The sequence below is a fragment of the Chinchilla lanigera genome, unplaced genomic scaffold (genome assembly GCF_000276665.1).
Source record: "Chinchilla lanigera isolate Chin_1 unplaced genomic scaffold, ChiLan1.0 scaffold00067, whole genome shotgun sequence".
Classification (NCBI taxonomy): Eukaryota; Metazoa; Chordata; class Mammalia; order Rodentia; family Chinchillidae; genus Chinchilla; species Chinchilla lanigera.
This window is the reverse complement of record NW_004955468.1, coordinates 12274220-12286508: the sequence shown is the minus strand read 5'-3', so window position 1 is coordinate 12286508 and position 12289 is coordinate 12274220. Positions and strand designations below refer to the sequence as shown.

Genomic DNA, 12289 nt, shown 5'->3' with positions numbered 1-12289 from the left:
AACATGTATATTCCTGGGCTGGGGATTTAGCTCAGCGGCAAAAGCGCCTGCCTGGCAAGCGCAAGGTCGTGAGTTCGGTTCCTGGTACCGGAGAAAAAAACCCAAAAAAAAACCATGTATATTCCTAACCAACCTATGTTGCTGCATGAGTTGAGTGTAGTTCCAATATCAGTACTGATTAACTAATAGGAAGTGATTTTACAAAGGTGTATGTGTTCAAGCTTCATTTTTAATCACTAATGTAAACATATTCTTTATTAAGTATATGTATATAATGGTTTTCAGATACTGGAAGAGTATTAATTTTTTGTATGCTGCTTACAGTGTAATGGCTACAGATACACTTTTTTTCTTTCTTTTTTCTTTTTTTTTTGTCTTTTTAATACAGGGTCTAGCTATGCAGTTCAGGCTGGCCTTGAGCTCACTTTGTAGCTCAGGCTGGTCTTTTTTTTTTTTTTTTTTTTTTTTTTGGTTTTTCTCCTGTACCGGGAACCGAACTCATGACCTTGCGCTTGCCAGGCAGGCGCTTTGCTGCTGAGCTAAATCCCCAGCCCCACAGGCTGGTCTTGAACTCGCAACGATCCTCCTGCTTCAGCCTCCCAAGTGCTGGGATTACAGGCATGTGCCACCACACCTGGCAGATACACTTTTAAGTTTAATACTCATTAGTAACTTTTCCCTTCACTGTTCTCTTGAATCAGAGTAAAAATCAACAAGTAAATCAAGCTCAAATGTATAATATTTGCCAATTTCAGTAATATAAATACACCCCTATGGCTGAGTTTAAGACATGCAGAGCTGGAAGGACATTCCCTCTTGTGCACCATTACCAAGGACAAACACAGTATAGATATAAATCACCTCAAGAGCAGAGGCAATAGTACAATATCAAACATTACTAAAAGGTGATGAGGTTTTTAAAAATTTTTTTTTGGTAGTGGAAATCGAACTCAGGACTTTGCTCTTAAGAAGCAGGCACTGTGCTGCTGAGCTATATTCCTGACCCCAGTGATGAGATTTTAGTACTCATCTTTTGTTTTGTTTCAAGACAGAGCCTTGCTACATAGTTCAGGCTAGTCTTAAACTCACTGTATAGCCTAGCTGGCCATGAACTCACAGCAATCCTTCTATTTCAGCCTCCTGTGTGCTGTGATTATAGGCATGTGCCACCATGCCTGGTTTAACCTTCATTTTTAGTATAATTTTATTTAATTTTATGTTTTTATAATTTGACACCTGCATTTAACAACCATCATGCTAGACTTTCAAAATTTTAGCAACTGGTTCTCAAAAGCTGATGTAAGCTCCCCGTGGGTTCATGTGCTTTTCCTTTGTAGGTCGCCTTGGGAAGCCCAAAATTACACAGAGTATAATGACATCTGTGAATGGTACCTGTAATGTCACACTGACATGCTCTGTGAACAAAGATGAAAGGAATGTGACGTATAGATGGAGTTCCCTGGAAACAGAGGGCAATGTCCTTCAAATCATCCAGACCCCTGAGAACCAAGGGCTGAATTACACATGTACAGCCTGGAACCCTGTCAGCAACAATTCCAACTCTATTTCTTCCCAGCAGCTCTGTGCAGGTATAAAAGCTCTTCTTTCCTGGTGAGTTTCAGAAATCACTCTGACGAGCTTCGAGGCCTGAATTTGGCTTCATCTCCAGAGGAATGTACCTCCCTTATGTTGATCCTGGTTCCAGGAAGCATCCTCCCCTCCCCCCGAGGAAGCTCACTTCGGAAAGCTTCTGCAAGATGCTAAGCCTTTCAGGGTATTCTGAGGTAGCCCTCAGAATACTAGATTCTGGTACAATTTCTGACTTTTCATAGCAGAAAGTACAGTTTCCCCAGGAGCTTTGTCTCTCCCTGGAGGCCACCCTATTTTGATAGTGATCCTGGCTGTGAATAAACTTCCCAAGCATCTTGGACCTATTTTCTGAAAGTCAAGACTCACTGCAACTTCTACTTTCAGACATCGCAACAGACGTCAAGACCCGCCACACCGGGTTGCTGAGTGGGCTGGCCGTAATCTTTTTGCTTGTTCTCATTCTACTGTCAGTGTTACTATTCTATTTGCACAAGAGAAAACAAGGTAAGATTGCCCCAGAAGGTAAAATGTGGGGATGCATCTTCTTTCTTCCAAAGACTGAAGTCATTTACCCAAGGTGGAGTGGAGAAGTCCTTTGTTCCACCCTTACAACAATGCAAACTCCACAGTCTTACCACATCCTGGGTTGATAACACCAAAAACTATAAATATAGATGCTTATCTCTTTTATCTTTGCTTCTCTGGGGCCTCACATGGAGCCTGACACATAGTAGAAGCTTAATAAATGTTTATTCACTCAGTGAATCACTCAAAAAAAAGCAAGAATGTTTGTGAAGCATCTACTATGTGCTTAATATTGAGCTAGTTATAGTAAAGTATGAAACAAAATAATGCAACACATTGTACGATTACAGAGTATCAAGTTCAGCAACTAAGATGCTGACATGCAAAGTTCACTTGGCATGCAAAGTCATCAGCACCAAAGGCAAGAGACACTAAGGAAGACCGCAGGTATAAGAGCTATCTTTGACTGCCCACAAAAGGTGTAGGGAGATTCTCTTTAGCCTAGAGTAGAGGAGAATTTCCAGTGAGCTGTGTGTGAGGCCTGAGCCACAAGCAATCACAGGAAAAGGGAGTGATCAAGCAAGGATCTAAGCATTCATCTCAATAGGTTGGTAGCCATATACCCTTTCAGGATTTTATTTCCTCATCATAAAAAGAGAACATACAACTAAATCATCTCTCAATATCTACTTACATTTCACAGACTATTGTTCTGTGTTTATGTGTGACAGATGTTCCTGCAGAGAACACAATATACACGTATGCCAAGGTTTCAAGAGACACCCAGCCTGCAGAGCCCAAGATCTATGATGAAATCTCCCAGCCCAAGGTGAGTGGATGCCACTGCATGGGCACCTACCCCACCACCAGGATGGGAGCCATGGCAACCATTGCCTTCTGCTGTTCGGTACCTAAAAAGCAGCTGCAGAAGGAATCTAAGGGAGGGGTCTAACCTGGAAACACCACATCAGGGAAGTGATGCCATGAGTCTCTAACAGAACAGGAATGTGGCCAGTGTCCTTCCATGGCAGCCACCACAGTTTGAAGCCCTGAGCTTCTACATGGAGGCCTGGCACCAGGTTACATGAGGTCCTGTCTTAAAATAAAACATAGAAAAGGGCTGGGTGTGTAGCTCAGTGCTACAGGATCTCACTAAGTTGCCTGACATGGATTCAAGCTTGTGCATGACTAAGAAGCACCCTCTTAAAGGTACCAAAGAACAAGAGAGCCCATAGCATGAGGAGAGGGCTGTTCTGGGGCCACTGACCTGGTCTGCAGGTTACAACCCTGGCAGAGAGGGCGGCGCAACCCTGACAGAGAGGCTCCTTGAACTATATGCCTGGTATGGAAACAGGAGCAGCTTCCTTTCCTCAAAGTCTGTGTCACTCTGTCATGTGCCTTCTTCCCCTGCTTAGCTCACTTCCACCTGGATCACTGTCATGTGTGTCTCTACCAGCCTGCTTCCCGGCAGTCAGCAAGGACTCAAGGGAGAAACTTCCTGGTCAAACTCTGCTTGGACTGATAGGAATGCTGGATCCATAGAGCAACAAAAAGCTAAAATCCTGACTAAGACAGTCTGAACCACACAGACCCTTGCTCTTGGCTTCTGAGATTTTTTTGCCTCAAGGCCCTGATCAAGTGTCACCCTCTCCCCATCACCCCCACCTGCTCTGGATCCTCACAAAGTTAGACAGAACCACAGCTGGGGCCAATAGAAGAGGCTATTTAGAAAAGCGGAACTTTTTACCACCTAGAAAGGGGTAATGGATAGGACAGAATTAGGAAGTGAAACTCATAAGATTTGACCTGAGCTCCCTCACTGAGGATATGATGGTTGTTTTCCAGGTGTCCCCCTTCAAGAAAGAATCAGTGCAAACGATTTATTCCACAGTGCAGTCCTCTGATCAAGTAAGTTTCTCCTGGTGTGTGTGTGTGTGTGTGTGTGTGTGTGTTACTGAGAACTGAACCAGAGCCTTTGTGCTGAGCTACATCCCCACCCCTTTTTTTGTTTTTGTTTTTAATTTTGAGACAGGATCTCACTAAATTGCCCAAACTGGACTCAAGTTTTCGATCCTGCTGCCTCAGCCTCCCAGAATGCTGGGATTACAAGCATACACTACCATGCCCAGCTTTTTCTTTGTTTTCCTATCAGTGGCAACCATTCCGGTATACCCTATCCATCAGTGTGTCATTTAAAACTTTAGACCTCTCAAGCCAATGAGAAGGTTGTCTGAAGCACCCTAAACAGCCAGGTCTTATAAAACATTATTGGTGACAGATGCCATTGGCAATTTGTCACTGTGTATAGATGAGAGTGGAATTACTGGGATACAGAAAGAACTAGGGCTCAACTAGGAACCAAGAATGCAACTAACTTGGGCCTGGAGGTGATCCAAGCCTATAATCAAAATTAGCTCCACATATCCCCATTCCTACTGCTCTTTTGGGAGCTATGACATTCCCAGGGGCCTCCAGATGGGGTGACTGGAGAGACACAGGATTTAGCAAAGACAAGGCCATGCTCCCCCAGATTTCCCCAGGACCAAGGAAATCTAAGACATCACCTTGGGTTCCCATGGGACTGGATTTCCACAGCCACACCTTTCAGCTAATGTGTCGTCACATTTCTCTCTCGTGCACAGATAAAGAAAATCAACGCACTGGACAGCAAACCTCCCAAGGCTTCAGGCTATGAGATGGTGATCTAGGCTGGTGGAAGCCATTTTCTTTCTGGAACCTGTGTGACAGCTAAGGATAGTGGAAGGTTCCCTGACAGGAAATCCTCTGTTGCTGGGCATAACATGTGGCCTGATAGACACATGGACCATGCCCTTTCTGATGGACTCCCTTCTAGATGAATGACACAGGAAGTCCCCATGTATAGTGCTCCCCAACTTCACATCACAGCACATGTAGAAAGTAATAGTTTTAAGGCATACTGGGTTCAGCTGAGTTACAAGCACAAATAACATCAAGCACCCTGGACCCAGATCTTCTCTGTTCAGGTCTTACTGGGAGATTGCAAATCAAGTTTGCCCATGTCCAGAGACTGCACATGGCTGGAAGATTTTCATGGCTAGAGATGATGGCTCTGTGCAGCAGCTGTTGGAAGAAAGGATCAATATTTTGCATGTCTGCAACATGCCATGGCACATCAGCTGGGATATTCCACTCATACTCATCATATTAGAGGGCCCCTGGTATATAGCTTCCACCATCCATCCCCACAGCAACTTAAAGTCCGTCAGGAGATGGCACTCATGCTTCCAGTCACATGCAGCCCCTTGGTCATATGCATGGCATGGTGAGCAGCATGTGAGCTGTGTATCAGCCCATGACCACTCCTTCACCCAGGAACCTTCCTGCAGGACCCAACCGTCTCAACCAGCCTGAGCATAGATGACCATGCTGCACGAGATACTGTCAGAGTTGTGGCTCTCAGCCATGTGGAGATGCTGTCCACATGGAACATTAGAAAATGCTCTTTCTGCCAAAACTTCCCTTCTGTGTCACTACAAGGAGCCCCAACAAGACATGCTCAGTATTTTCAGTCTCCAAAAGGAATTGAGCAACTACATTTCAACCACTTCAGGGAACTGGGTGTAACCCACCCATCAAAGTAAGAGACCGTGGAGGAACCACAGTCATTCGCAAGAGGAAACTTGAGCAATGATGATGTGGAAGATGAAAGTGGGTTCCCACCAGTTCCTAAGGTTCAGATCAGAGAAGCATGAGGTTCAAGCTGAGGCTGAGTGCTCCCCGCATCTCCTACATACACACACAGCAAAACTGGCAGTCATGAGCCAGACAGTCTTGTGATCATTTGAGGAAATGTTTCCTTTCTATGTCAGCAAACGTAACCAGCTAAATTTCAGGCTGGACAGGTTTTGCATTTGGTAGAATAAAGTTGTCAGTCCTGTAAATGGATCCACAGACTCTTCTAGCATTAATTACCATTATTAGAGCAGCAAGGCCTCAGGGCAGTGGTGGTGAACCTGTCACATGCATAGGGCTGTTTGGTAAAACTCTAAAAGGTTCATTATCACTGACCCAGGGTATAAGTTGAGTACCAGGCCTTTTCCTGGTCTAGCTGACCAGTAATTCCAGCACAGACACTATGGTTAAGTCCTGAACTGCAATTGCAAGGTGGCATAAACTAGAGTAGATGAGAAAAGACTTAACAGTCAGTAGAGCTAAAGCTGGTCCTTGAAGGATGGGAAAGATCAGGATGAAGAATGAGGAATACAGAGGGCCTCAAAGCAAAGGATGCATGAAAAACAGAAGCCTGGATCTGTGGGGTATCAGGCCACATCCCAAATCCACTCACAGGCCCAGAGTTCCTTGCCTATGTGTCACTGAGTGCTTCTGCCAGAATGTGTGTCCCACTCTGTCCATTTGTCTGTCTCTCACTGTCCACCTTAAACAGCTCCTCCTCTTTGAAGTTTTCCTGGGTGTCAACACTTAAAATTAACCACAGCTCTTTTTGCACTCTTTTCCTTCCCTTTTGTTCTTTCTGTCACTCTAACACATTCTATTCTGACTTACACAGCAGAAACCATTATCATGTACCACCGAAGGACAAATGCATGGCTTTTATTCATTGTTTCCTTTCCCCCTGTATCCACCACCACCACCCAACATACAACACACCGTATATGGGCAATAAATGCTAATGAATAGAATTGAAAATGACTGTCCACATTTGAGAGATGCAAATTAAAACAACTCTGAAATTCCATCTCACCCCAGAAAGAATGGCTATCATCAAGAAATCAACCAATAACAAGGTGCTGGGGATTTAGCTCAGTAGCACAGCACCTGCCTGGCAAGTGCAAGGTCATGAGTTTGAGTCTCGGTACTGGAAAAAAAAAAAAAAAAAAAAGAAAGAAAGAAATCAACCAATAACAAATACTGAAGGGGCTGTGGCAGGAAAGGAACACTTCTCACTGTTGGTAGGAGTGTAGGCTGGTGCAACCACTGTGGAAATCAGTGTGGAGATTCCTCAGAAAAGCTAGAATTGGATGTTACATTTGACTCAGCTATTTCTCTTCTGGGTATTTTCCCAGAAGAATTAAAAACATCATACCACAGCGATATATGCACACCTATGTTTATAGCAGCACAATTTGTAATAGGTAGATCTTGGAAACAACCCAAATGCCCATCAAATGAGGAATGGATAAAAAAGATGTGGTCATTTTACACAATGGAGTACTACTCAGCCATAAAGAAGGACAGATTGAAGACTTTTATAAGTAAATGGATGCAACCCAAGACCATACTCATAAGTGAAATAAACCAGGTGTACATGTGTAAACTTCATATTGTCTCCCTAGTGTGAGAAGCTGGAAGAGTAAATAAGATCCAAAATGTACAATAGATATTGTGAAATGGGAAGAAACTTCAAAAAGAAAGAGAAATTGGGATGGGGGAACAGAGAAAAGGAGGAAGGAAAAAACAAAAGGAAAAAAATTATATATATATACATGTATTGATATATATATATGATAGTTAATATACTACTAATGTCTCAGTTCATCAAAAAGAAAGGTTTGTGCTAATAATGTTTGGACAGTTAAATACCAATATCTTGTACTCTGAGTACCTAATTTAAAAATAGCAATACACAATGTAGTAACCATTGTTACCCTCCTACTGTTTTGAAATTTTGTGGGCTTTTTCTCTTTAAAATAAAAAAAAAAAAAAGAAAATGACCATCCAGCTCAAATAGAATGAACATGTTAGAAGCAAAATAGAAGCCAACAAGCATAGTGGAACCAAAGAACAACATTCATTAGACACAAGGATGAAGGCATCAGATGTGGCCTTAGTAAAAGAGCATTTTGCAGTTAGACAGACCACCTAAGGGGTCAGACGAAGCACTGAGCAAGCGTAAAGAAGCAGTGTCCTGGGGAGGGGCATGAGAGAAGGGTAAAGTCTTGGTCATGAAGGATGGAGAAGTTTCAAGGTGACACAGAACAGGCTGAAATAAAAATCTTTGCTCACCCAGTAGGTGAACTGAACACCCTTGTTCTGCACACTCCCCCTTCTGCCCCGATGAGCTCCCTCAGTCAAATTCCTAGTGTCCTAATGCCCTGTAAACAAAAACAAAAACAAAAAGTCAGAAGCAAGAGCTCTTTAGGCATTCCAGAAGAGAAAACTTGGGATAGAGTCAGTACCCTGGAATTCTTACGGTGGCCTTTGGGCTCAGGACTGCCCTGCCCCTGTCTCTCCGGGGCATGTCTTCTCACTTAATGAAGACATGAACTGCTTGCTCCTCTCCTTAGGGCTCAGTTTTCAGGTTCTCCTTCTATGAATGTGTATGATCTTATTTTTCTCTCCACAGCATTGCAGATGAACAAGGCTTGTGACCAATGGTTCTGTTAAAATCAAAGTAGCTTTCAATGGAACAAGATCTTGCAACAGACTGAGATGTTCCAGTTTTGTAAAACCTGTTTCAAAATCAAAGTCTTGGGGACAGACAGGGCCCTCTGGTGGAAAATCCTGGCAAGCCAGGACAGTCCCACCTGCAGAGCAATGCTACAACTCAGTTCGCCCCAGAAGAAGAAAATGAAGCTGGTTTAAAATATTATTTTTATAAACCTCTGGAACAGTCTAAACCACACAAGAGAATAGTTTGGCCAGGCCACCTTAGAAATTGGCATGCGCAAGAAGATCCTGACTGGTCTGGGCTGTGCCATCACAAAGCAGGTCTTAGGTTCTACAGAGAGAGGAAATGGTTGCGCTGTATTTTCTTCTAGATCTGCTCTTTTTCTTCTATTTCACTTTTCCCTGGATTCCTCTTGATTTGTGTATTTATCTCCAGAATAATTAGCAACAGTCTCTACTGGTTGTATAATGAAGCTTAAGAAGGACAAGAGGAAGAAGTGTAACGAATGGTCAGAAAAGTAGGTCTCTTTCTGATGTGGCCTATGCTGTAGAGGTGGTATGGGGGTTAAATAAAATGTTACTACAAGGATATCCCTGCTCATAATAAAGTCTTGGGGGTCCTTTTATAAGCTGTTCTTACCAGCCTGAAACCTTCATAAAATACTAACCCAAACTTACAATATAAGCTTCTTGCAAACAGAAATATAGCTGATGTTATGTTAAATCAATATTACATAGCATACTTTTAACTCCCAGTCCTGCAGACCCTCATATGTTTTGTTATATACATTGTCTATTCCTTCTGTCACACTTATCACCTGTCACTATGCCCATCCCCTGATGGGGAGGACAGGAGCTATGTGCCAATGATGAGCATGGAGAGGGGGAGCCTTGAGGACAGGGAGCTGGAGGGCTGGCTTTGTACCAACCGCTGCATTCAGCGGTTTGTACATTATTCTCCACAGCAGCCCTGTAAAATAAAAATTAATTTTGGTTTGCATTAGGCTTAGGGGTTAACTACCTTAGCAAATTCAGAAAGCTGGAAAGACAGGATTTAAACACAATACTTGCTACTCCTGCGTTCTGCCACACTGCCTCCCTTTCCCTCCAATGGAGTCACAGCCCTTGGCACTTGGCCTCCGGTGTCACATACACCTGGCACTTAGCACAGTGCATAGTAGGTGCACCACAAATATCTTTTGAATGAATAGTTGAATATACTAGTATTCTAAAACTACTCAATGCAGCTGAAAGTAAGTACATTTACACATAAATTCCATCATCATCTGAATAGTTGCTCAACTTTCCTGTTGGAATTGTCCTTTAAGTCAAAGAAGCTTTTAGGTTTATCAGGGAGGAAACAATGTAGGAGCTAGGGCTTGGCAACGCTGACTGGGGAAAATGAGCTGACCGTTCTATTACAAGATCTCACAGCAATGGGGGGAATCCACATGTAGAACTTCTCGGGAGCTCCCACAAGATGTGGATGGCATAAAAGAAGACTGGCCATCACGGAAAGCTGCTAGCACAAGTTCCCAAGATAGCCCATGCACGTTTCTCAGACCAAGAGTGTAATTTTATTTTTGCTTTTACCCTCTTTTTCCTTTGTTCAGCCCAAGTTTGCTCTGCAAAGCTGGTTTCTTCCATACCCATTCACCCCGCACTTTTCAAATAAACTTTTTGGTACTGTTAAAAACAATAAAACAAAGAAGCTTGGACAGAGCTCTCCGCATCTGGCCAGAGTTGGTTGCATAGGCTACAAGGGATCTAAGTCATACACACTTCTCATGAGCTATTACAAAAGGAAAAGAACATTATACATCTCCACTCCTAATATCATAAGGGTAACAGGAACAGAAGAATTTGGGGGCTTGCACTGCATTGTTTAGTAATTACTAAAATAATAAATAACTGTGTACATTGCAATTTTAGTGCTTTCCCATCCAAATGTAAGGAGTCCTTGTGATTTTTCAAAATATTAAAATGTTCATTTATTTTGATAAAGGATTATTAACAATGTAAAAGCCCCACCACCGACATCAAAGGTTCTAGTTTAATTCCCAGTTCCCAACCCTGCCCTGGGGTTAGATCTTCATGTGTACCATTTCTGGAATGTATGGTTATAAATGCCCTGCCCTTCCTGGACTCCCAAAATGTATTGTGAATGCTCTACCCCTCCCGGAGTCTCAAATGTACTGTTCCTGCCATTAAAAAAAAAAAAAAAAAAAAAGAGAGTCCCCTCGTTGTTACAGATGTGACAAGTGTTTGCCAAACAGCATGAAGTTTTAGGGTTTAAAAACTGCTCTTGTCCCTGGATAAGGACTGGTCTGATCCTTCCCTGTGTGGAAGCTCTCAGTCAGTCCCTGGCCAGGAATAAAGGCTCATCCTAAATTCCAATTGGCGGTCCGTGCCTCTTGGTTTTTGTTGGTCGGTACCATTTGGTTCGTTTCTGGTTGCGAGTCCAGAACATTTGGAGGTTCCACCGAGATGCCCTACAGGGGGCGCTACAGAGCCGGATCACTTTACCCCTGGCAGCCACCTGTCAGGGGGCTTCTTGAGATGTGCCTCGACCCGGACAGGCTCCCCTGCCTAGGATAAAGACTAAATTATTTCTATTCGACTTGGAGCCGTTTGTCTTCTTACTGGTAAGAGTTTGTTTATTTGTTTCTGGGTCTCCCCGTTTGGATCTCCCGGGCGGCAGACATGCCTTTAAGTGCCAGAGAGACTTTGGTTTGGTTTTGGTTTGTTTTGTTGTTGTCTTTCCGTTGTCTGTTCTTGTATTGTTTGTCTAAATGGGTCAGTCTGCTTCTATGTCTCTTATGCCTCTTCAGTGTGTACTAAATCACTTTTCTGATTTCAAACAGAGAGCCACCAGCTATGGTGAGCCAGTTTTTCCCAGCAAACTGCGAACGTTTTGTGAACTTGAGTGGCCCAAATTCAAGGTTAATTGGCCCCCGGAAGGGAGTTTTAACATTTCTGCTTGCCAACAGGTCCGCCAAGTCATATTTGGCAATCCAGGACACCCTGACTAGGTTATCCACATCCAAGTGTGGATCGAACTCATCACAGAGCCCCCTAAGTGGGTCAAAAAGCATTTTCCTCACCATAAGGTCCTTCTTTCTCAGCCCTGCCAGACTCCCAAGCCAGCTTCCCCTCCTCCGGTCCTCCAGGAAACCCGATTCACCCAACTCTCCTACCCTCTACCCTCGGCTTTCCCCACCTTACCCTACCCCTGACTCGTCGCAATCTTCTGGTCCCCCTGCCCTTACCAGCCCTTTGCATACATGGAGCGGCCAACCTTTTAGAGAGACACCCTTTGCCTCCAGTCTGCTCCCCGACTCCTCTAACCCTTCTCCACCTCCCTCTGCTCCCCCAGCTCTCCTCCCCCTTTGCAAGGTGCCCTGGGCCAACTGGGAGGAAGGCCTGTTCCTAGTTCATGTTCCATTCTCTACCACTGACTTGTTTAATTGGAAGCATCAGTATCTGCCTTTCTTAAAGGATCCCCAAACTTTGATATCTCTCATTGAAACAATATTTGCCACCCACGTCTCCACGGGAGACTGCGAACAGCTTTTACAGGTCCTATTCACTTCAGAGGAATGGGAATGCGTCCACTCCCACGGGCAAAAGGCGGTTCTTGGACCTGACAGCCAACCTGCTGCCGATCCTAGACTAATAGAGCAGTGTTTCCCATCCACCCGCCCAGATTGGAACCCCAATGGATATGCAAGGAGGCTCTTGATCGGTATCACCAGACTCTTCTTGGTGCTATTAAGGCCGTGGC

General features: G+C 43.9%; 1 protein-coding gene and 1 long non-coding RNA gene across 3 annotated transcripts in view; one reads left to right on the top strand and one right to left on the bottom strand.

Moving 5' to 3' along the window:
- The window catches only part of Cd84 (CD84 molecule), a 33510-nt gene extending 27468 nt beyond the window's left edge, over positions 1-6042 (top strand). The window contains exons 3-7 of the mRNA XM_005400211.2: positions 1338-1589; positions 1975-2094; positions 2847-2944; positions 3961-4023; positions 4758-6042. Coding sequence (XP_005400268.1) covers positions 1338-1589; positions 1975-2094; positions 2847-2944; positions 3961-4023; positions 4758-4823 — 599 coding nt within the window. The 3' untranslated portion in view covers positions 4824-6042. The remainder of the gene's footprint in view (positions 1-1337; positions 1590-1974; positions 2095-2846; positions 2945-3960; positions 4024-4757) is intronic.
- LOC106150229 overlaps positions 1-10544 on the bottom strand; it is a 54719-nt gene extending 44175 nt beyond the window's left edge. For both annotated transcript variants that reach the window (XR_001236922.1, XR_001236921.1), the window contains exon 1: positions 8122-10544. This is a non-coding gene — a long non-coding RNA (uncharacterized LOC106150229). The remainder of the gene's footprint in view (positions 1-8121) is intronic.
- Positions 10545-12289: the final 1745 nt, after the last annotated feature.